Source organism: Eriocheir sinensis, chromosome 19, assembly GCF_024679095.1.
Source record: "Eriocheir sinensis breed Jianghai 21 chromosome 19, ASM2467909v1, whole genome shotgun sequence".
Lineage (NCBI taxonomy): Eukaryota > Metazoa > Arthropoda > Malacostraca > Decapoda > Varunidae > Eriocheir > Eriocheir sinensis.
In genome coordinates this window covers 7,739,076-7,763,817 of record NC_066527.1, presented here as the reverse complement: position 1 = coordinate 7,763,817, position 24,742 = coordinate 7,739,076, and the positions used below count along the sequence as shown (strand labels likewise).

Below are 24,742 nucleotides of genomic sequence, written 5' to 3'. Positions count from 1 at the left end.
ACGTCTTGTTCATCTACGTTCTCGTGGTTGGCTTCCTCGGGCTCTCTCTCTCTCTCTCTCTCTCTCTCTCTCTCTCTCTCTCTCTCTCTCTCTCTCTCTCTCTCTCTCTCTCTCTCTCTCTCTACTTGATTTCCTTTCGTTAAAACTTTCCTTCCTTTTCATAAGTCTTCCTTTAATCATTTTTCTTTCATTCTCAGCTATTTAAATGGTCTTCGTTACTCCTAATACATATTTTATTGATCTGTTTTTCCTATTTTTCTCTTTTCTCAATTAATTTCCTATCGTTATTTTTTTCCTTCAGATCGATGTCTTCCTTTTATGTATATTTATTTTAAGTGGTCTTCCTTCCTTCTGTTATTTTCTCCTTTTTTTCATGTTTTTTCTCTTATCTCTTCATTTGATTTCCTTTCGTATAAGCTTTTCCTCCTTTCCATAAGTCTTCCTTTTATTTCTTCTCATTCACGGCTATTTATTCTATGTGGTCTTCCTTACTTATATTTTCTTGGTCCTTTTAGTGTCCTCGCGTTTAATTTCCTTTCGATAAAATTTTCCTTCATTTCTTGACTCTGATTTTTTTTCATTCACAGCTATAAGGTTCAAGTAGTCTTCCTTACTTCTATTTTTTTGGTTATTTTTTTCTTATATGTGTGATTTCATATCGTTAAAATTTTTCTTTACACTCCATAAGTCTAATTTTTAAAGGTTTTTCATTCAGAGTTATTTATTCTGAGTAGTCTTCCCTACGTCTAATATTCTTTTCTTGATGTCTGTATATTTTCTTTCTCGCTTATAAAAAGAGATTAAAGTGGCCTTCTTTGCTTCATTAAAAAAAAATTCGTTACTTTCTTTCTTTTCTTACTTCAAATATTTTCTTGATAGATGTAAACTTTCTTTTATGAGTGCAGAACAACATCAAAAAGTGTCCCTTATTGCTTCTTACATTTTTTTACTCTTTCAAACTTTCACTCTCGCTTTCAAGAGGAGGAGGAGGAGAACATCAGAAGAGGAGAGGAGGAAGAAAGTTATTGTATGGAAAGGGAAGAAGAGAATGAGGATAATTTTATGAAGAAAGATCACACAAATAAAGGAGAGGTATTTCACTCCATTCCAAACACAGGGAACCATTGAAACAAATTAATACACTTTTTTCACATCATTTTCCGTGTTCTTCGTGGATCAGCGAGCAGCGGTTCACCCTTTGCTTCGTTCCGCCCTCGGCCGCCGCCTTGACCGCTAACAAACACAACAAAATATTTCTCCGTTCAACTTTTCCCTTCCCCAAATGTTAACTTTCACTACAGGGAGAAAGTTTACTAAGGAACGGAAGAGTAATTAGTAAGTACAAAGGGAAGGAAAGGTACTCACTCGGGGCGGATGAAATTCTTTGTAACTTCTTTTCTTCTATTTTTTTTTTCTGGTGGCTTAACTTCTTTTTAATTTCTCTCTTTTTCCTTTCTTTCCAGAGTTGCATGACGACCACGACCATGGCAGTGACGCCGCTGCTGCAGGGGGCGACCACGCTGCTGGGGCTGATGTTGCTGGCGGCGGCGGGTGAGTAGGCCATGGTGGTGGTGGTGGTGGTGGTAAGTAGGCTATGGAGGTGTTACGGGTAGGGTGTGGCATCTGAAACAACGAAAAAAGTCATATTAGGGTATACGGGTAAGTGTGTAAGGGTAGAGGTAAAGGGTAAAGGAATAGCATGAAATTATAATAGGTGGTGGGAGGGTATGTAAGGACTTGTGAGTATAGTTTATGAGACGGACAGTAAACTAGAGGATGGGAGGGTATGTAAGGACCTGTGAGTATAGTTTATGGAACGGACAGTAAACTAGAGGATGGGAGGGCATGTAAGGACCTGTGAGTATAGTTTATGAGACGGACAGTAAACAAGAGGATGGGAGGGTATGTAAGGACCTGTGAGTATAGTTTATAAGACGGACAGTAAACTAGAGGATGGAAGGGCATGTAAGGACCTGTGAGTATAGTTTATAAGACGGACAGTAAACTAGAGGATGGGAGGGTATGTAAGGACCTGTGAGTATAGTTTATGAGAGGATGGAAGGGCATGTAAGGACCTGTGAGTATAGTTTATAAGACGGACAGTAAACTAGAGGATGGGAGGGTATGTAAGGACCTGTGAGTATAGTTTATGAGACGGACAGTAAACTAGAGGATGGGAGGGCATGTAAGGACCTGTGAGTATAGTTTATAAGACGGACAGTAAACTAGAGGATGGGAGGGTATGTAAGGACCTGTGAGTATAGTTTATAAGACGAACAGTAAACTAGAGGATGGGAGGAGGGCATGTAAGGACCTGTGAGTATAGTTTATAAGACGAACAGTAAACTAGAGGACAAAAAGTTAGTGTGCAAAAAATAAAACTTTGGTGTGCAGCGTAGATTACAGGAGCTGAGGCGCAGTGCTGTCCAAACCTTTTCGCTTGTTGTACCCTTTACCTTCTCCTACTGTTACGTACCCCCATGGCTGATTAAACTCAATTATATTATATTATATTTAGGGACACGTACATTACGCGTCCTTCCTATGTACCCGTCTCTCCCTCTCTCTTTTCCTTCATAAAACATGGGAAGTTTCTGCTGTGTGTGTGTGTGTGTGTGTGTGTGTGTGTGTGTGTGTGTGTGTGTGTTTACTAAAAGGGCCTCCATCCGAAAGGGAGTTACGATGGGAACAATTGGTTAGATTGTTCGCATTGCAAATCATCGGCCCCTGCCTGAACGCCGATGACTGTGGCCCTCAACCATATATTTTAATATACTATTGATAAATAATACATAAAACATAAGAATTATACATAATAAATAACACAATAAAAGTCGAGTCGGATCTTATATTAAGTCAGATGTGGGGCGCTGCTGGCATAGCGCTGCTGCGTTCCCGCGGATCACTGCGAGGCTGACCCGCTGCCGCAGCCACTCGGTTTCCCGCTTTTCCCCCGTCCTCTCTCACAAAGAAACACAAAGAAAGAACAAACAACAGCAGACCTGCTGGTCCTTACGAGGTTGTTTGTGACAAGCTACACTAACTATCTAATCAAAGGTGGAAGATGAAGGACAGCAAAGGCGAAGGCTCCTTCCCACCCCCGCATCCCTCCAGCCAAAGCTGGCAGGAAAGGAAAAAGAACCATGCAGCATGGAAAAACTGCATGGAATTTATGTAGGAAAGAGGAAAGAACTACCATTACTGCTACCACTAACCGGGCGATAAAAGCGGACAAGGACACCAGTATTCGAAAGAACTTAACGTTATTACGACAATGAGTAATATCTTAGTTGCTGGTTGGATTCAAAACACTTGTCTAATCTATTCTTGAAGGCCGTAACTGTTGTACTATCAACGACATCACAAGGTAGAGAGTTCCAAACATTAACAATTCGATTGAAGAAGAAGTGTTTAGCTTCGTGCGACGAGAATCTTTTACCACTTATCTTCAAATTGTGATTTCTTCTTGTTCTATTCGATCGATCAATTGTAAATTAATCTTCCGCATTAATATCACTGAATCTTTTGAGCATTTTAAACACTTCTATTAGATCGCCTCGCATTCTTCGTTTTGATAGGCTGAATAAATTTACTTCTTTAAGCCTTTGTTCATATGACAAATTTCTCAACCTAGGAATCATCTTTGTTGCTCTTCGTTGGACCCGTTCCAACTTTTCTATGTCTTTTCTGTAGTAGGGAGACCGAAACTGTACACAGTACTCTAGACGGGGTCGAACTAACGAATTATACAGTTTTAATATTACTTTTTCCGATTTATTATTAAAGACTCGTCCGATGAAGCCAACCAATTTGTTTGCAGTTTTAATTACCTCTGAACAATGCTGACCGGGCTTTAAATCGCTTGATATAGTGATTCCAAGATCCTTTTCTTTACTTACTGCAGAAAGTTGTTGGCCATTCATTACGTACCGAACGCGATTGTTATTTTTTTCCGATGTGCAACACTTTACATTTCTCAACGTTAAATTTCATTTGCCATTGATTGGCCCAACGTGCAAGTCGATCTATATCTGATTGTAAAGCTTCTTCGTCGAGTATCGCAGTTACTTTACTAGCAATTTTTGTGTCATCAGCATATTTTGATACTTTGCAAGTGAGCCCATCATCGATATCATTAACATAAATTAAGAACAGCATGGGGCCAAGCACTGATCCTTGAGGTACGCCGCTTTTGACATCGAGCCAGTTAGATGTAACACCGTTTAGAACTACTCTCTGTTTCCGCTCAGAGAGCCAGTCCGCAAGCCAATTGTGAATGTTACCCGAGATACCGTGCGCCAGTAGTTTGCTGAGCAATCGTTGGTGGGGGACCTTATCAAATGCCTTTTGAAAATCCAGATATATGATATCTACTGATCTGCTTTCATCGAACACCTCAAAAATATAGTGAAAAAAATAAAGTAAGTTAGTCAAACACGAACGTTTACTACGGAAGCCATGTTGCGAATTATTTATTATATTATTTTCTTCGAAGAATTTCACCATATTGTCGCGAATGATAGTCTCCATTAACTTACAACAATAGATGTCAGGTTAATTGGTCGATAGTTTCCTGGATGAGACTTGTCCCCCTTTTTGAAAATTGATGTGACATTTGCAAGTTTCCAATCCGGCGGAACTTTTCCAGCTGTTAAAGATTTATTGAATATGTTGGAGAGCGGTTTACAGATTTGTTGTTTGATTTCTTTTAAGACCCAAGGGGTAATTTTGTCTGGACCAGGAGCTTTGCTTACTTTAATCTTTTCAATTGTGCGTAAAATGTCACTCTCTACGATGAGCACGCCACTTAACATCTTTTCGGTCCTTCTAACCTCCGGCGGTTGAGGTGATAAACAATCTTCGTCGGTAAATACGGATGCGAAAAAGTTATTTAGGATTGTAGCCATTTCATTTTCATCTTTCGTGTGGTTACCATTTTCATTAGCAAGCGGTCCGATACCACAAGTGAATGACTTTTTATTATTTACATAGCTGAAAAATTCTTTAGGATTACATTTACTTGTTTCCGCTATATATTCTTCAAGATTTTTCTTGCTTCGTTTTATTAATTTCTTGGTTTCGCGGCGAATTCTGTCCAACTCTAGTTTGTCAGCCTCGCTCTGAGATGATATGTACCTACTGTATACGCGTTTTTTAAGAGATAGGCTATTTTGAATTTCGTTATTCCACCGTTTGGGTTTCTTCTTAGAAGCTGAACGTCTGTTACGATAGGGTACGCATATGCTTATGGCATTGTTCAATATTGTGGCGAAGGCCCCCCAAGATTTATCAATATCTGTTTCCGCCGTGATTTCAGTCCAGTCAGAATTATTTAGAATTGATCGGAGTCTTACGAAATTCGCTCTCTGATAATCAGGCACCTTTTCTTTTTTTTTTTCTTTTTTTTTTTTTTTTACGTTGTTTGCCTATTGCGCCGGTAGGCATCTTCCCGGTGGGGCCTGATGGTCGGCCCAAGGCTTCTTCCAGGTGGGGCCTGATGGTCGGCCCAGCCCGTTCTGGCGCAGGCGAGTGTTTATAGTGGCGCCATCTTGCGTTGGCTCATGCTGCCCCCCGGAACTCGTTCTTGATTCGCTTGGACGGCTTCCTCTAGAGTCCGGGTTGATGGGTGGTCTTCAGGACAGCATGTGGGTAGTTTTAAGCCACTCGGCGGTGACTGAAAAATCCGAGTGGTAGCGTGAGGATTCGAACCCGCGTCGTCCATCACGCGGCGAATATGGGTCCAGTACGCTACCAGTTCGGCCACCGCCTACCCACTAGGAGTTACTTTACTTTCTTTCATATTGATGCTGAATGTGATTGTTCGGTGATCGCTAGAACTGAAAATTGGACCAACATTTACTTCGTTAACTAGATCAGCTGTCGTTGAAAAGATAAGGTCAAGTATATTATTTTCCCGAGTCGGTTCTTGAACGTGTTGATGCAAATCACTTTCTAGTAAATGTGTGTACAGGTCGAGCCCTGTATGACAGTTCAACGGTTCACCCCATCTTTTCACTGGCAAGTTAAAGTCCCCAACAATTACTGCCTCGCAACTGCTACTTGTTTCTAATAATAATTCACTTAATGCGTGGTCGATATCAAGAGTCTGCCTTGGCGGTCTGTAGATAAGTCCAATTACTATTTTACGAGATTTATTTTTAATTTCAATGAAGACCGTGTCTACATTGGTTATAATATCTGTTTTCACGGATACTGGATGGAGAGAGTTGTGAATATAAAAGATAACGCCTCCACCCTGTCTGTTCTCTCTTTCATGATTAAAGATGGTATAACCCGGTAATCTGTATTCCGCAATGAAATCTCTATTTGAAGTGTCTATCCAAGATTCTGTGACTCCGATGATGTGATAATGATTTGTAGCTGCGAGGACTTCTAAGTCTTCAGATTTGTTACGTAGGCTACGACCGTTTACATAGCAAGCTTTTATGTGATTCGAGTCTGGAGTTTTGCGGGTTGAGTGCACCCTTACGGTGGAGCTGCTAGTGTTCTCGCCTCCGCGTTTTTTGGCTTTCGAAGAGCCACTTGGTCACAGAGCAGCCTCCCGACACGGGCTGCTCCAACAGGGTTTAAGTGAAGTGAATGCAATCAGGAAGGAACAAGTCTGAATCGTAGTAAAAATTGTTCCACAAGTTAGCGAACTGGACGTTTTCTTGTGAGCAAAGGGACTGAAGTCTGTTGTTTGTGCTGAAGGCCTTACTGTAAAAGCTAGATTCGGCACCGACCCTCGGGAGGATTCCTGAGATTATGATGTTACTGGCATCCGTTTTACGTTTATACTGCTTGATCATGCGGCGGTATTTCTCAAGCAGTTCCTCAGAAAGGGTTGTCTTTACGTCATTTGTCCCCGCGTGAATGACAAAGAGGGTGTTTCGGTCGGCATTTCTCGTGACATCATCGCACGCTGCGGTGATGTCGTCCAGTCTGGCACCTGGATAGCAGTAACGTTTTCTGCGGCCGTTTGATGAACGACCACAGAACTCAACCAGCTGGCCACGCACCATGGAGTCCCCAACTAGGCGAGTCTCGAACTCATCCTCCATGGTGTCTGCCAGCACCTGGAACCTATTGAAGGTAGTGGGGGTCAGTAAATCCTTGGTTGCCTGCTGCGGTTTGGCTCCATTCATACAGGTTGAACCCGACATCCTGTGAAGCAGGAAGAGAAGCGTTAAGGGCAGGCTGGAAGTTGTCCTGTGAGGCAGGCTGGAAGTTGTCCTGTGAGGCAGACTGGGAGTTAGCCTGTGAGGCAGGCTGGCGGTTGTCCTGTGAGGCAGGCTGGGGGTTAGCCTGTGAGGCAGGCTGGGGGCTAGCCTGTGGGGCAGGCTGGGAGTTAGCCTGTGAAGCAGGCTGGGGGTTAGCCTGTGAGGCAGGCTGGGGGTCAGCCTGTGAGGCAGGCTGGGAGTCAACCTGTGAGGCAGGTAACACGTCCTCCCGTGAAGCAGGAGGGTCGTCTGGAGAGGGCACAGTCTCGGTGGAGGGCCTCCACCATCGATGGTGGAGTCACTGCCACATTAGTTAAAACAAATTCTGAAGGGCTACAAATTTCTTTTCAAGATCATTGTGCTTGACTTTCCATTCAGTCACAGCCTTCTGAAGATGTAATCTTTGAACGCAGAGGCGGCAAGTTTTACTCAGCTGGAAGAACTGAGCTGCAAAACGTCCGGGACAGACGTCACACTTAAGGTTCGAAGGCATTGTTAGAAATTTAAGCGAGTTAACAGTTTGGGCAAATATTAAAAGCGCTTTCGAAATAACTTAAATTGTGACCATAAATTGAATTGTATAAAAATTGTGCATGGAAAATAGATACTGCTGTGTTAGATGCCTCCAACACTGGGAGTTCGCTCCCACAGGGTCTTGAAAACGCCTCAAAGACCAATCGCTTGTCCTGAGCCTCGGTCACGAGAGAGACTTTCACAACCCGGCGCTTTTCAGCTATTGTCCTCGAAGTTTTGTCCCATAGCACGGGGCCGGCGTAGTCACACATAGCAGAGCTGGCAAGGGAGGAGAGGAACCAGCAATTCGTTCCCACTTTCCGAAACGTCTAACCCAACTCTGCGACCCTTTCGAGGCCTGGCCAGTGGCACCTGTCACCATGTGTTCTCCACCAACTCTAGAGAGTATCAGACGCCCTTCCTGAGAGACCAAAAGACTGAAATATTCCTTGAGTATAAGAAAACCCCTCAGAAACTCCACCTAGGAGCCGGGAGGTTTAACCTCAAATGGCCCACGGAAGACATCTCTTTCAGGAGAAAACAAGAACCAGCTGTTATGCAGAATAGGGATGGGAGTACCGTCGATAGAGGGGAGGGACGGGGAGCTCACACCGACAACTGGTTCCCAGGGAGGCTTTTTTTAGTGTAGAGGTCGCCACACTCCTCTACACCGCAGGCCTAAATAATTAGGCACGGTCCAGCTGACTAGGACCCTGGAACTCCAGCCATTGTCTCATAAAGAGATCCTCTGCCTGCAGTCCAATCCACCACTGCTGCTGCCCAGAGGCTTCACCGTGACCCTGGCACGGGAGACAGATCAGGTATTACACCTTGTCCAAGGGTGACCTGAGACTATGCAGGGCAGGGACGTCTAGTTCCCTGAGGTGAAAACAATTCACCCGCATACCGGAGTTCCCTGAGGCGAAAACAATTCACCCGCATACCGGATGCGCCTGCCGAGGGTCTTGATGAGGTCGCTGAAGGAGGGACCAAGGACTCCGGTCGTCTCCACCGTCAGCGGCATGAAGTCATACCGCTGACCGAGGTCGGCGTAGAGCTGCCGTTTCCGGGATTCGGCGGAGCGTGCGGCAGCGCCTGCTGTGGTAGTGCAGTCGATGAGGTGGGTGCTGCCGAAGGTGTTTACGCAGGTGGCGTCCCACGTTCGCATCTTGCCCTGCGTGAAGGGGTAAATTGTGATGCCGTCGGGACGGCGTCCATCGCCGCGGTCTAGACCCCGTGGCTTGAGGATGGCCGCCACACCGGCAGATGACAATGCCCTGTACACCACATCGTTGAGGGCTGCGTGGCGGGGCAGGCGACCGGGATCTCTCTTGCAGGACAGGCTGTGGTGTCCCAGCCTGTCCGCCATGGCTCCGCAGCGACATCGGTGGGGCTGCTGTGTGGGGACGCCCAGTCGCAGGGCTACTCCTGTCCGGACAGCCTAGTCGGGGAGGAGAAGCCCGAGTCTCTCAATGGGAAGGGCCGAGAGCCAGGTGCCGCTGTGAGGGGCCCGGGCAGCAAGGAGCCGCGCTCTGTCAACCTGGTTAGCGTGGGACAGTAGATTGGATAGGCGCTGTTCAGAGGCTGCCTCGTCAAGGTGGCACTGCTGTAAGGGCTCTTCAGGGTTGAAGCTGGGACAATGCGTAGCAGTAAAGGTGTCGATGGCGGATGGTAGGGGGGCCGGTCTGTCGCCGGTGGGACGGCGGTTGATTGTACAAACCACGTCTCGCGTAGCATCCACAGACGCAATGTAGGCGGGCAGCTCCACATCAGCCAACCGTCTGAGGCCCAGTCCTCCAAGCCGAAGTGGGAGAGAGGCTAGGGTCCAGGCCATGTCGTCGAGGGCCACGTTGCAGCTACGTGATGTGGCATCCCATAGCTGCTGGTCTATGGCCCTAAGGTCATCCCCTGCCAGATATACCGGTGCCGCACGCATGAGCTGGGTGGCTCGCGGCACAGAAGCATACCTGGTCAGGAAGAACAAAGCCATATGGCTGCTGATAAGGCTAGCTCTTTGAATGAGGGTCTCAGTCAGGCGTTTGATGTTATCCAGCGCATCGCCAGCGGAATCCGGGTGAATGGGGGCTCCAAGAAGAGAGAGGCTGTTGATGGGTGTGGATCGGGCTCTGTTTAAAAAGGCGTCGAAGGTGGCGAGGCCTCCAGCGCTGTCGTTGCTGGTACTTGGGGCAACGTCGCCGATAATGTCGGTACCAGCGTTGTCTCCCCGGGGTCCAAGGTGAGTGACCTCACACTTCAGTGGACTGACCTCCAACCCAATGGCGCGGAATGCTGGAATTATTCGTTGCAAATCGGCCGCAACTGTGGCTACAGGTCCAGCGAGCGTGCCATCGTCGAGATACCAGACGTTTAGTGGAGAGCCAAGAGACTGTATGATAGGGTCCACCGCCAGGGCGAATAGTAGCGGTCCCAAGGGGTCACCCTGCTGCACCCCGCGGCAGGATGGGACGCAGGTTGTTCCAAAATGTAGGGGTGACGGCTGGGAATAAGCTTGAGTCACCAATGGCGCTGCCATGGGAAAGCGTCTGAACACATCACGCAGTACTGCAGACCTGTGTATCGTGTTGAAAGCGTTGGCGACGTCCAGCTTGATGATGACGGCGTCGGTTTGTTGAGGGTGTGTGTCGGCGAACTCACGCACCGCATGGACGGCCGCCTCGCAGCCCATTTGCGTTCCCACTCCTAGCTTGGCAGGACACAGCTCAGGTGAGAGGGCAGAGGACATACGTTTGGAGAGGAGTTTGCTGGCTAGACGACGATAAATTGTGCCAACTGCAATGGGCCGCAAACCTCCATCCTTTTTCTTTAAGGAAAAGAGGTTGGCACTGAAGAAGGCTTGCCTTGCGGGTTCAGGTATGTTTCCTGCTAGGGCGGCATTGCAGAGCTCGGTGATCGGCCCTAGAAGCCTTTGTCCTGCTTCGGCTGTGTTTTTCGTTACAAGTTGCTGTAAGTGCATGGGCCGGATGCCGTCTCGGCCGGCAGCAGAGCCTGGGGAGAAGGCGTGGATGGCAGCCAGCACGTCCTCTTAAGACACCTCGGGGTGGCCAGGGTCTGTGTCGGATAGCTGGGGCAGTGGCTCGTCGCTGTCTCCCGGTGGGTGTTTGGTCTGGAGGGCGGCAAGAGTGTCCACGCTAGGGGGTGCGACGCTGTCTGAGGTGGTGAGGAGTCGAAGGGCAGCCCGTATATCTCCGTCGGCGCACTTTTTGGTGATGCGCCTTGCCTAGGCTTCATCGGTGTCGGTTTCAGCGGAGCCGGATGGTCTTTGAGCTCTCCGTTGTTCAAGTGTTGGTGTCGCGGGGGCAGAGGTGCATGCCAGGGGACTATGGTAGGCGTATGAGAAAAGGCGCCACCATGCTGTAGGCGTGCGCTGCTCAGGGGCTGCTGTGATGGCGCTGGCCAAGCCGGAGGCTACCGGTGTCGCTGGCCGCGTGGAACATGTCGCAGAACGCCTTTAGTGGCTTTGAGGTTGGCTAACGTGGCCGCCATGTCCAGGGGCGGTGTCGCTGAGGGGACGGCCTGTATGTCATCAGCTGCGCCCTCTAAGCCAGCGGAACGCAGACAGCCGTCGTAGTGCCAGGTGGGCAGCTGTTCAGCTTGGCGTCGGGTGATACCCACGCAAGTCATATGTGAGGCGCGACTGCATTCTGCGCACACAATTGTGTGCTTGGCACGATTGATCTGGTTGCAGGCGGCGCAAACTCGTCTGCGTGAGTGCGAGGACCTGGTTGATGGTTGAGATGTGGTGTGTGTGTGTGTGTGATGTGTGTGTGTGTGCGTGTCTGTGTGAGTGTGTGTGTGTGTGACCCGGCATGTGTGTGTGTGTGTGTGTGAGTGTGTGTGAGATGTGAGTGAGAGAACATGATATGAGAGTGTGAGAGTGTGTGTGAGTGTGTGTGTGTGTGTGTGTGTGTGTGTGTGTGTGTGTGTGTGTGTGTGTGTGTGTGTGTGTGTGTGTGTGTGTGTGTGTGTGTGAGAGAGAGAGAGAGAGATGGGGTCAGGTCAAGGATGAGGAATTCCGCTGCGCAGGAGAAAATCCCTCCCAGGAGTCGCCTGAGAGGGGTTCCCCGGGGGATTTCCTTGCTACTCACATCTGGGAGTGACCGCCACGTGCGGCGCGCGCGATGAAAAGCCGAGGGAGCGGCACGCTGAAGTATGGACGGCGCAGCTGGGGGAAACGGGCTGGCCCAAGCGGTCGCGGCTCCCAGGGAAACGAGCGTCGCGATGGGCGGGATGCGGGCTCCGGTGCCCATAATGGCAGCCCACGGCGGCGAGGGCGTCGGTGAGGGGGGGGGGGGGAGACAAACACAAAGACACGAAGTCGTAGAGGCCGCTTACAGCAGCAAGGGCGTAGCGGCACACACTGCCCGTAGTCGCAGAGGATGCCCACGGCGACATGGGAGTCGAGGTGAGGGGACGGCAGCCGACACGAATGCACTACATGTAGCCGTAGAAAACGTCAAGAGCAACATGGGCGTCGAAGCCAGGGCACGGCAGTACAAGCTAACACACTGCCCGTAGCCGCAGAGGGCGACCACAGCAACACGGGCGTCGAGATGATGGGGCGGCTGCACTCACAAGCACATCACCAGTAGCCACAGAGGACGTCCATGGCGACACGGGCCTCGAGGAGAGGACGGAGGCTGACACCAACGCACTACCTGAAGCCACACTGAATGGCAACAACACGGGCGTCGAGGTGGCGTAACCGCAGATGACTCCCACAGCACAGCGGGCGACGAGGTGAAGGTGGCCGCGCAGGGGCTGTAGGTCAGCTCGGCCTGACCTGGCCCGAGGGAGCGGGAGCACGGGTTGACACGTGTGACCCGGACGACTGCTCGTGTGTGTGTGTGTGTGTGTGTGTGTGTGTGTGTGTGTGTGTGTGTGTGTGTGTGTGTGTGTGTGTGTGTGTGTGTGTGTGTGTGTGTGTGTGTGTGTGTGTGTGTGTGTGTGTGTTCATCGTCTTTTCACATACCCTTTTGATCCATGCTGCGTACCCCCAGGGGTATGCATACCTCAGTTTGGACAACACTGAGCTAAGGGACATTTATGACAGACATACAGACACTGACATAGACAGGCAGAAGTACACACACACACACACACACACACACACACACACACACACACACACACACACACACACACACACACACACACACACACACACACGGCTGTTAACTCTCGTCATGATTGTATAAATAACCTTTGCTGATAAGTAATAAAGGCCAGGCCGACATTTGGATGTTTCATAAACAGACAGACTAAACACGAAATATCTGGAATGCAGCAAATAAAAAATTGACATTAGTTAATAAAGTCGAAATGTTCAATTTAGGCCCTCCTCCTCCTCCTCCTCCACCTCCACCTCCACCTCCACCTCCTCTTCCTCTTCCTCTTCCTCCTCCTCCTCTTCCTCTTCCAAGTTCGGCGTACCTCAAGGATCAGTGCTTGGCCCCATGCTCTTCTTAATTTATGTTAATGATACCGATGATGGGCTCACCTGCAAAGCATCAAAATTTGCTGATTGCACAAAAATTGCTAGTAAAGTAACTGCGACACTCGACGAAAAAGCATTACAATCAGATCTAGATCGACTTTCACGTTGGGCCAATCAATGGCAAATGAAATTTAACGTTGACAAATGTAAAGTGTTACACATCTCTAACAATAACAATCGCGTTCGGTACGTAATGAATGGCCAACAAATTTCTGCAGTAAGTAAAGAAAAGGATCTTGGAATCACTATATCAAGCGATTTAAAGCCCGGTCAGCATTGTTCAGAGGCAGGTTAAAACGGCAAACAAATTGGTCGGCTTCATCGGACGTCTTTAATAACAAATCGGATAAAGTAATATTAAAACTGTATAATTCGTTGGTTCGACCCCGTCTAGAGTACTGTGTACAGTTTTGGTCGCCCTATTACAGAAAAGACAGAAAAGTTGGAACGGGTTCAACGGAGAGTAACAAAAATGATTCCTACGTTGATAAATTTATCTTATGAACAAAGGCTTAAAGAAGTAAATGTATTCAGCCTATCAAAACGAGGAATGCGAGGCGATCTAATAGAAGTATTTAGAATGTTTAAAGGATTCAGTGATATTAATGCGGAAGATTACAATTGATCGATCAAATAGAACAAGAAGAAATCACAATTTGAAGATAAGTGGTAAAAGATTCTCGTCGCACGAAGCTAAACACTTCTTCTTCAATCGAGTTGTTAATGTTTGGAACTCTCTACCCTGTGATGTCGTTGATAGTACAACAGTTACGGCCTTCAAGAATAGATTAGACAAGTATTTTGAATCCAACCAGCAACTAAGACATTACTCATTGTCGTAATAACGTTAAGTTCTTTCGAATACTGGTGTCCTTGTCCGTTTTTATCGCCCGGTTAGTGGTAGCAGTAATGGTAGTTCTTTCCTCTTTCCTACATAAATTCCATGCAGTTTGTCCATGCTGCATGGTTCTTTTTCCTTTCCTGCCAGCTTTGGCTGGAGGAGCTTTCGCCTTTGCTGTCCTTCATCTTCCACCTTTGATTAGATAGTTAGTGTAGCTTGTCACAAACAGCCTCGTAAGGACCAGCAGGTCTGCTGTTGTTTGTTCTTCCTTTGTGTTTATTTGTGTTCCTTTGTGTTCTCCACTTTCGAAATTATTGTTTTAAGTTATCAACATCAAGCAAAAGGGAAAAAAATCACACACGCCTACAAACATGCACACATACATACATACAGCGGTCGAGTTCATAATTACCCGCATTGACAATATTACTGTATCAATGTTGTATTATTTTTTGTATTCTAGTAATCTCTTGTATAACCCGTTTCTATTAGTGGAAAAATGTGTCTAATGACTCACAAACACCTGTGCATGATTCATTACCAGGACACACACACACACACACACACACACACACACACACACACACACACACAACCATATAATACGTCTGCCTCTTCCACTTCAGTTTTTCATTTTCTCGCCTATCTCTCTTCCTCCTCCTCCTCCTCCTCCTCCTCCTCCTCCTGTTACGTGTTGTATTATATTTAAGCCCACGTCTTATTTTTTTTCATCATTCTTGCTTCACAATTTTACTTTTAGCTTTTTTCTTCCTTACTTCCTTTGTCTTCGTCGAACTTATTTTTCTCATCTTACTTCTCCTCCTCCTCCTCCTCTTCCTTTCTTTTCTCTTGCCTAACTTGCTTCTTCTCTTTGTTCCTTCTTCTCTCTTCCATCGCCATATTCTTTTCCTTTCTTCCTTTATTTCTACTTTTTTTCCTTCCCCTTCCTTCATACGCCTCCTTCTTCACATCCTTTCTATTTCCGGTTTCTTTATATTTTCATCACAGCTTTCTCCTTTTAACAAGTCTCCTCCTCCTCTTCATCTTCATTTATTCCCCCTCCTCTTCCTCCTCCTCCTCTTCATGTTCCTCTCTTCCATATGAATCCTCCCCCACACGTCTGCCTAACACCCCCCTTCCACTCTCCCACAGGTTTCCCGGCGGGCGTCCAGGCGGGGTCATGGCCAGCCCCTCAGACCCCGCCCCCTGAGCTCCGCCCCCCGCCAGCCCCGCCGTCAAGAGGAATACACGCTGCCCTTCCCCCGGCAGCCACTCCGCCAGCAGCCCCGCTTGAGCCGCCATCGTTCGACACCCGCGCCTCCGGGAACGTGACGGCGCTGTTGGGCGGGACGGCGACGTTGAGGTGCCGCGTCACGAACCTCGGGAACAAGACGGTGTGTGTGTGTGTGTGTGTGTGTGTGTGTGTGTGTGTGTGTGTGTGTGTGTGTGTGTGTGTGTGTGTGTGTGTGTGTGTGTGTGTGGGGTGTGTGCGTGTGTGTGTGTGTGTGACATTGGTACATTAGTATATATATATATATATATATATATATATATATATATATATATATATATATATATATATATATATATATATATATATATATATATATATATTATTTCTGTCTTTATTTCTTTCCTCTTTTTCATTGTTTTCATTGCTATTTATTGCTCGTTTCGTCCTTTTTCTTCCTTCTACTTTTTTTCTATCTTTCTTCTGATACATCTATTTTTCTTGCTTCTACTTCGTTTTGTTTTCCTTTTTTTTCTTACTTTCTTGTTTCTTTCCTTTTTTCCTCTTCCAGGCAGCGTGTATTTTTTTTGTTTTTTTTTTTACGTTGATTGCCTATTGCGGTAGGCATGGTGGGGCCTGATGGTCGGCCCAAGGCTTCTTCCAGGTGGGGCCTGATGGTCGGCCCAGCCCGTTCTGGCGCAGGCAAGTGTTTATAGTGGCGCCATCTTGCATTGGCTCATGCTGCCCCCCGGAACTCGTTCTTGATTCGCTTGGACGGCTTCCTCTCGAGTCCGGGTTGATGGGTGGTCTTCAGGACAGCATGTGGGTAGTTTTAAGCCACTCGGCAGTGACTGAAAAATCCGAGTGGAAGCGTGGGGATTCGAACCCGCGTCGTCCATCACGCGGTGAATGTGGGCCCAGTACGCTACCACCTACGCCACCGCCATTAGTGGCGTCCTTCCCATCATTCTTCCTTTTTTCCCTTCCTCCTCTCCGTGGTGAAGGGGCGTGGGCAGCGGGTAATGGCATGCTCCTCCCTTCACTTCTCTTCCCACTACATCACTGTCTGCCACGCCCTGCCCTGCCCTGCCCTTCCCTTCCCTTTTCTTCCTTTTCCTTTCCCTTTCATTCTCTTCCTCTTCTACTCTCTTCTTTATGTTATCCATCTTTTTTCTTCACTTCCCTTCCATTTTTTACTCTTCCCTTCCTTCTGTCTCCTTCCTCCTTCCCTTCCTTCTCTATCTTATCTTCCCTCTCCCTTCCCTTCCCTCTCCTTTTCTTTCTTACTTTTCCCTTCTCTTCTGTTTCCTTCCCTTCTCTTCTCTATCTTTTACTTCCTTTCCCTATCACTTCTTTTACTTCATTTTCTTACCTTTTCCATCCCTTCCATTCCCATCCATTCCCTTCATTAGCCTTCCTTTTCCTTTTCTTCTATTCCCTTCTCTTCTCTATTTTATACTCCCTTTCCCTTTCCCTTCCTTTATTTCACTTTTCTACTCTTCTTTTCCTATCCCTTCCCTTCCCTTCCCTTCATTAGCCATCCCATTCCTTTCCTTCTATTCCCTTATCTTCTCTATCTTATACTTAATCTCCCTTTTCCTTCCTCTATTTCCCTTTCTTACCATTCCTTTCCCTTCCCTTCCCATCCCTTCCTTTCACTTTCAAACTGCTCTTCCATCTTTTACATTCCATTCATTTTATCTTCCCTTCCCTTCTCCGTGCATCACTGTCCACCACGTCAAGCCCTTCCCTTCCCTTCACTATTGTAAATTTTCTTCGTTCTTTTCCTTTCATTTCCCTTCCTATTCCCATCGCGTCTCTGTCTTACTCTCCCCTTCGTTTCCCTTCACTTCCCTTCCCTTCCTATCGTTTCCCATCACTTTAGTACATTTTTTCTTCGTTCTTTTCCCTTCATTTCCCTTCCTCTTCCCATCGCTTCTCTGTCTTACTCTCCCCTTCCCTTCCCTTCCCTTCCCTTCCTATCGTTTCCCATCACTTTAGTACATTTTTCTTCGTTCTTTTCCCTTCATTTCCCTTCCTATTCCCATCGCTTCTCTGTCTTACTCTCCCTTTCGCTTCCCTTCCTTCCCTTCCCTTCCCATTCTCTCCCCTTCCCTTCCCTTCTCTCCAATACTCCATCTTCCTTCCCTTTTGTTTCGTATACCTTTCCTTTCCCTTCTCTTCCCTTCATCTTTGCTACTCCACTCACTTCCCTTCACCCAGCATCACTATCTACTCTGCCACGGCCTTCCCTTCCCTTCCCTTCCTTTCCCTTCCCCTTTATTTCATTCTATTTTCTTTTTTTTCTCTTTCTTCCTCTTTTCTTCCCCTCGATTCTCCATCCTTTCCTTATCTTCCTTGCCTTCTCTTCCTTTCCCTTCCCTCTCCCTTCCTCTCTCCCTTCCCTCCCCTTTCCTTTCATAATTTTTCATTCCTTCTTTTCCTTTTCTCTTCCTTCCCCTTCCCCACCTTTCCCCTTCCCTTCACTTCCCTTCCCTTTCATTCTTTTTTTCTTCCTTCTTTTTTCTTCCTTTCCCTTCCTCTTCTCGTCCCCTTTTTATCTTATTTTTCTTCTACTTTCCCTACTCTTTCTTACTTTTCCCTTCCCTCCCCTTCCCATCCCTTCTCTTCTCTTTCCTCCTTACCTCCCCTTCTCCTCATTCCTGTTTTTCCTTCCTTCCTCTCTTCCCTTCCTCTTCCTACTTGTCTTCCCCTTCTTCCTTACTTCCCGCCCTCCTTCCTCCTGTCTTTCCCTCCCTCCTTCTCTCTCTCTCTCTCTCTCTCTCTCTCTCTCTCTCTCTCTCTCTCTCTCTCTCTCTCTCTCTCTCTCTCTCTCTCTCATCCCCTCCTCCCCTTCCACACTCTCTCCCCTCCCCCTCCCCTCCTCTCCCCTTCCCCTCCACGCAATTTGGGTCCAGGAATAGTAACCACACACACAACAAGCACGGCAAGCCTCTGCAGGCCACCATCAGCAGGGACCTGAAACACACACAGCACTGTAACGAAGCATATAACAAAGCCAACACTATGCTTGGGTTCATAGCGAGGAACTTCCAGCGTAAGAGGCCGAGAGTAATGTTAACTTTATATACCTCAATGGTAAGACTTCACTTGCGGCTCAACCTGTTAATGCTGGAAAAGAGACGCTCACGAGGTTTGATTCATGTCTTCAAGTGCCTCAAGAAGTTCAGTAACGTCCACCACTGCAAATTCACTAAACAACAAACCAATTTAAGAACTTAAAAACACCAACTTTAACAATTCCATCGATCGCATGGACCGTTACTTCGCTGCGTCAGGAGTGGACTGAACTTACTCACCGAGGCGCCTTGATCTACTCCCCCGGCACTGAAGGGACCGTCGGGAGGATCAAGGCACCGGGGCGGCGGCCTCGCAGTGAGCCAGCGGGCTTTGCGGCGGCTGTGTCCGTGTGTCCGCCTTCACTGCCCTCATGTGTCCCGGCAAGTTGTCACTCGATCATAATCTTCCCCATCCCCTCCCCTTCCCCTTCCACCCTCCCTTCCCTCCACCTCACACCCCTGCCTCCTCTCATCTCCTTTTTCCTTCTCCCCCATCCCCCTGCGACTCCTCCCCCCCCCCCACACACACACCATACTGCTCGAAGCTCCGGTAATCACATGCCGGATTTTTTCATTCCGAATGAGACTTTTATTTCGATTGTCCTTGAGAGAGAGTATATAGACTGATTGCTTCATTCTCTCTCTCTCTCTCTCTCTCTCTCTCACACACACACACACACACCGCCGTTACAACCTTCAAGTGTTCATCCGTGGAATTGAAACGTTCCGATCCGAAGAACAATTATTGTACTGATAGAAACGTTGTGTGTGTGTGTGTGTGTGTGTGTGTGTGTGTGTTCCAATATGTTGCTCCGGACACGATGTTTGTGTGTCGATTTCTTTTTTAATGGAAAGAAACGAAAAAAATATGAACAAAAACTCACTTTCAACTACTACTACTACTACCATTCCTACTACCACTATTACTGCTACTACTACTGCTATTACTACTATTACTACCATTACCACCACTATTACTATTACTACTACTACCATTACTACTACTACCATTACTACTGATACTACAATTACTGCTACAAATACTACTACTAATACTACTACCATTACCATGACTACCACTACCACTACTACTACCGTTACTACCACTACTACTAATATCATTCCTACTACCATTACTACTACTACTATACTATCATTACTACTACTACTACTACTACCATTCCTACTACCACTACCACTACTATTTATACTACTACTACTAATAATATAACTATTATATACTACTACTACTACTACTATTATATACTACTACTACTACTACTACTACTATTTTATACTACAACTACTACTATTATATACTACTACTACTACTACTACTACTACTGCTACTACTAATACTAATACTACTACATAAATGATACCTCCACCCATGTTTATTTTCCCGACACATTATCATGGAGGGCTCCATAGCTTGGAGGTCATTAGCCCTAACTCTGTTCGCTAATGACTGTGGCATCCAACCATATCATTAATACTACCTAGCACTAAATCGCCTATCATCTATTACGTCCAGATCCCACTTTCCTTCCCTACTCAAGTCACTCCCGACCCACCCTAATGTCAGTCTCCACCACTGTGGCTTCATAGTCCATATTGGAGATGTTGGTGGCTTTTGGGCCAGAGTGTCTGGTGCCCCTGAGACATAGGATGGCCGACCTGAGCAGGGAGAACGAGAGGCGACACCTCATCCAGGCGACAACGTGGCTCCTTGGCTGATGCTTCTTTTCTGAGATTAGTTCCGCGAGTCGTGCGTAGAAGCATCAGGCCCTGAGACCCATCCCGCCGGATGTGGTGAAGACGAGGGGGGTGAAGCTGCCCTGATCCACATGTTTGATTCTTTCACCGTATACCCTTGTCCTCTCCTGCTCGTTCCTGTGGTGGGCGGCTTCCAGAGGCAGCTCGCGGTGACAAGCAGCCATCGGGTCGAATATGCGGATGTCCATGAACGCCCGCTGTCCGCGCACCCAGAATCTGCGGACACTTACATCAACCCGTGCCTCCTGTGAGGTATTGGTCGTCCTGTACCGTCCTGTACTACTACTACTACTAGTACTATTACTACTGTTACTACTACTACTATTGTTACTACTACTACTACTACTATTGTTACTACTACTACTACTACTACTACTGCTACTACTACTACTACTACTACTACTACTAGTACTGCTACTACTACAACTACTACAACAACAGGTACTACTACAAGAGCAGAAACTCTTAAAAAGAGAATGAGGGAATGAATGAGTAAGCGAATGGGGGAAAGAAACAAAGCACGAAAGAATGAATGAATAAATAAATGAGTGACCGGACGGAAGAAAAAAAGAGGGAGAGAGAGAAAAAAGAATGAACGAAGGGGTGGGCGGACATATATAGCTGCTCCTCTTTCTCTCTTTTTCTCTTTTTTTCATATCATCACTTTTTCAGCTTGGGTTTGGAAGCGGTTTAGTTGTATGAAGGATTTTTTTTAATGTTTTTTTATGGAAGAAGAAATCGATGTGCCCGTTTTTTTTTTCTTTTTTTTTCATAGTGGTAGAAATCGATGTGCCTGACTTTTTTTTTCTTTCCTGTTTTCCTGTTCTCCTTTGTTCCTCTTCTCTTAGCTTCTCTTTGTGTTTTTTCCTTTTTTCCTCCTCCTCTTTTCCTTTTTATCCGTATTTTTCTTTTTTTCCTTTTAATTTTCTTTCGTAATTTCCTTTTCCTCCTCTCTTCCTTTTCTCTTAACTTCTCTATTATCTCTTTTTACTTATTTTCTTCCTCTATCCTTCATCCTCCTCTATTGATTTTCTCTCCCTTTCTCCCTTGCCCTTTCTGTCTTCCTTAACAATTGTCTCCTATTTTCTTCTTTTCTTCCGCCTCCTTTCCCTCATTCTCGTTCTCCTCCTTTTATTTTTCTATCTCTTTTAACTCTTCTCCCTTTCTCTAGCTTTTTATTTCTCCCTCTCTTCCTTTTCCATATATTTCTCCTTATTTCTATTTTCTTCCTTTTTTTTTTGTATTTCCCTTTTTCATAGACCCTTCTTCCTCCTCTTCGATTTTCTCTCCTTTCCTCCTCCTTTCTTCCTTTTTTTTCTTTTCTTTACACAGACACTTAGTTACAACAGGGCCTAGTACCTATAACATTACATTACACTGCGACACTAGTTTCTAGGCTAAAGGGTACATAGTTGATATCTCCTATCTGAAAGCCTAACCTGTTCACAAATTGTTCAGCCACTGGTTCACAAACAGTTTATATTGTTGCCGGTGTGTGAACTGCTGAGGTAGCTGACCGGACGCAAGGAGACGGTTCCATATCTACACGTAATTGTTTATAAACTACCTCTGGTAGTGAGTCGTCCGCCATCGCTGTACCACCAGAGCCGTGGGAGCCGCCTCCGCTGACCGGGTGTTGGCTGAAACTTTTCGCTCCGGCTGGCGCAGCGTCTTCAGGTGCTCCACTCCCTCCTGCTGTATTTTGTACAGAGTGGTGAGGCTGGCCACGTCTCGCCGGTGTTGGAGGGTCTGCAGGCTCGGTAGGTGCTCCGGTTGTCCATCCGTGATGATCCTCCACGCCCTCTCCTGGACCTTGTCGAGGAGCGCGAGATGGGTACTGGCACCTCCACTCCACGTAAGGCACGAATACTCAAGGGAGGATCGGATTTGTGCCTTGTATAAGACCTCGCGCCCTCGACTGTCCAACAGCCAGGAGATTCTGCGTAGGGACGTCAGCTTCTGGATGTGCGTGCGGTAGGTCAGCCTGGAGTCATATGTGAGGCCCAGCACCTCCACTTCCTCACGTGGCGCCATCTTGAGTCCCTCGAATTCAAGCTGGAGATCCACAGGTGTCCTGGCCTCTACCAACAGCTGAGTTTTTGCTGGGGCAAACTTCACTTGCCACTTACTCCCCCAATCTGCAATTCGCCGGAGTGTGGCCCTTAGTTGTCATGCTGCCTGGTCCTCTCCTCCTGGCTCTATTTTGTGAGTCAAAGTGATGTCATCGGCGAACGCTTTGGCACTAGGAACAAGATGTTCCATAGTAGTGGCCCGATAACACTGCCTTGTGGCACGCCGGCGTGGATCCGTTGTGGGAAGGACTTGTGCCCATTCAGGACCAGGATTATTCGCTCTTCCTTTTTCTGTCCTTTGTTATCCATTCTATGCCTCTCCCTTTCTTCTAGTTTTCTTCAGCTCTACCATTTCTCTCTTCTCTGCCTTATTCCTCGTTTCTCTCCTTTTCTCCTCCTTTCTTTACCTTTCTTCCTCTTTTATCTTTTATTTTCCTTTCTACTTTTCTTCCATTTTTCTTTTTTTTAAACTTTTTTCTTTTAATTCTTCGCTCCCTTTCTCCATCTTCAGTCCCTACTCTTTTTTCCTCTGTTTGTCGTATATTTCCCTTCCCTCTACCCTCTTTTTGTCTTCCTCTTTTACTTTTCTCTCCTCTATTTTTTATCTTTCATTGTCTTGAATTTTAACTTTCCTCCCTTTCTCTAACTTATTATTTCTTCCGCTCTTCCTCTTCTTTATTTTTCCTCCCTGTTTCTGTCTTTTCTCTCGCTACTTTTCTTCCTCTACTTTACCTTTACTGTTCTTCTCGCTTTGACAAGTTTCACATTAACAAAGTGGCCTCATTATTCTCCCCCGTAAGTTCGTCCCGTGAAGTGTTCCTTTCAAAGCTCCGTCACCCAACAGCTGGACGCGGCAGGTGTAGTACACACACCTGCTAATTACGGGGACGCACCTGTTGACTGGCTGGCTACCTGAGTGACGTCAAAATTCATACACCTGTTTCAATATTCATTTTTGTTAAGTGTATCAACGGACTCACGACTCTCTTTTGGACTCTTATGCTGTTTACTGTTATTGGAGAAGCACCTAGCGGCCTTTTCTTGTTGTTGTTGTTGTTGTTTGTTGTGTGTTATTACCCTTGAGCTGTCTCCCGTGCTGTTAGAAAGGGGGAGTAAAAGAGCAAATATGAGAGACAGACCAGAACAGATTACTTCAGCCTACGAATGTCTCAACGTTCCTTTGTTTCTTGCGTCTATTCGGTCACTCCTTCATTCCTTCATTCTCTCCTTCGCCATCTGTTTCTGCCTTTCATTCGGTCATTCCTTCTTTCATTCTTTCCTTCCTTACTTGTTTCTGTCTTTCATTCGGTCACTGTTTCATTCCTTCCTTCCCTTATTCTTTCCTTCGTTATTTCTTTATGCCTTTCACTCAGTTACTTCTTCCTTCATTCTTTCCTTCGTTATTTGTTTCTGTCTTCCACTCCGTCACTCCTTCATTCTTTCCTTCGTTATTTGTGTCTGTCTTTCATTCCCTCGCTCATTCCTCCCTTCATTCTTTCTTTCATATTTCCATCACTTTGTAGGAGGGGAAAGGTACCATATTCTTCTACTTTTTTTTCTCATTCCCTTCCCTTCACATCTCTTCCCTTCCTCTTTCCATATCTTTGCTATCTTATTCTTCCTCTTCCTTGCCTTCCCTTCCCTAATTTATCTTTCCCTTCTCTTCGTTTTCCTTCTTTATTTCATCCTTCACCTCATCTTTCCTTTCCTTTCCTTTCTCCTTCCTCTCCCTTCCCTTCTCTCTCATACTTCCTCTGCCTTCCTTTCCCTTCCCTTCTCTTCTCTTCCTCACCTTCTCTTTCTACTCCCTTCCTTTCGCTTCCCTTCCTTTCCTTTCCTTACTCTTCCCTTCTCTACCCTTCCCTTCTCTCTCATACTTCCTCTGCCTTCCCTTCCCTTTCCTTCTCTTCCCTTTCCTTCTCTTCCCTTCCTCACCTTCTCTTTGTTTCCGGGCGTAAAGGATAATTCACACATCGGTTTACTTTCCCTCAGCGTCCGTGCACATATTTTTTAACATTATTTTCAAAGCGTCAAACTGCCAACATTCATTTTAGGTTTTTGTGGCATTGTGTTCGAGGTAAAATTGTTAGTTATTTTTTTATTTTTCTATTTTTGTTTTTAACCAGCCTCCGGCCGAAAAAGATCCCCTTCCCAGTTCCCCCTCCCCCCAGTCCGTGTATTCCCCCATCACAAGCTCTTTATCTTCGCTTCCCTTCCTTTCCTTTCCCTACTCTTCCCTTCTCTACCCTTCCCTTCTCTTTGATACTTCCTCTGCCTTCCCTTCCTTTCACTTCTCTTTCCTTCCTCATCTTCTCTTTCTACTCCTTTCCTTCCCTTCCCTTCCTCTCCTTTCCTTACTCTTCCCTTCTCTACTCTTCCCTTCTCTACCCTTTCCTTCTCTTTGATACTTCCTCTGCCTTTCCTTCCCTTCACTTCTCTTCCCTTCCTCATCTTCTCTTTCTACTCCTTTCCTTCCCTTCCCTTCCTCTCCTTT

The 24,742-nt window shown here is 46.5% G+C and overlaps 1 protein-coding gene and 1 long non-coding RNA gene across 5 annotated transcripts in view; one reads left to right on the top strand and one right to left on the bottom strand.

Moving 5' to 3' along the window:
* Positions 1 to 1,464: 1,464 nt before the first annotated feature.
* The window catches only part of LOC127000639 (uncharacterized), a 64,955-nt gene continuing 41,677 nt past the window's right edge, over positions 1,465 to 24,742 (bottom strand). Inside the window, exon 3 of the long non-coding RNA XR_007754364.1 lies at positions 1,465 to 1,623. This is a non-coding gene — a long non-coding RNA (uncharacterized LOC127000639). The remainder of the gene's footprint in view (positions 1,624 to 24,742) is intronic.
* LOC127000637 (serine/arginine repetitive matrix protein 2-like) overlaps positions 1,470 to 24,742 on the top strand; it is a 101,658-nt gene continuing 78,385 nt past the window's right edge. For all 4 annotated transcript variants that reach the window (XM_050864578.1, XM_050864577.1, XM_050864579.1 and 1 more), the window contains exons 1-2: positions 1,470 to 1,551; positions 15,242 to 15,483. In XM_050864578.1, coding sequence (XP_050720535.1) covers positions 1,470 to 1,551; positions 15,242 to 15,483 — 324 coding nt within the window. The remainder of the gene's footprint in view (positions 1,552 to 15,241; positions 15,484 to 24,742) is intronic.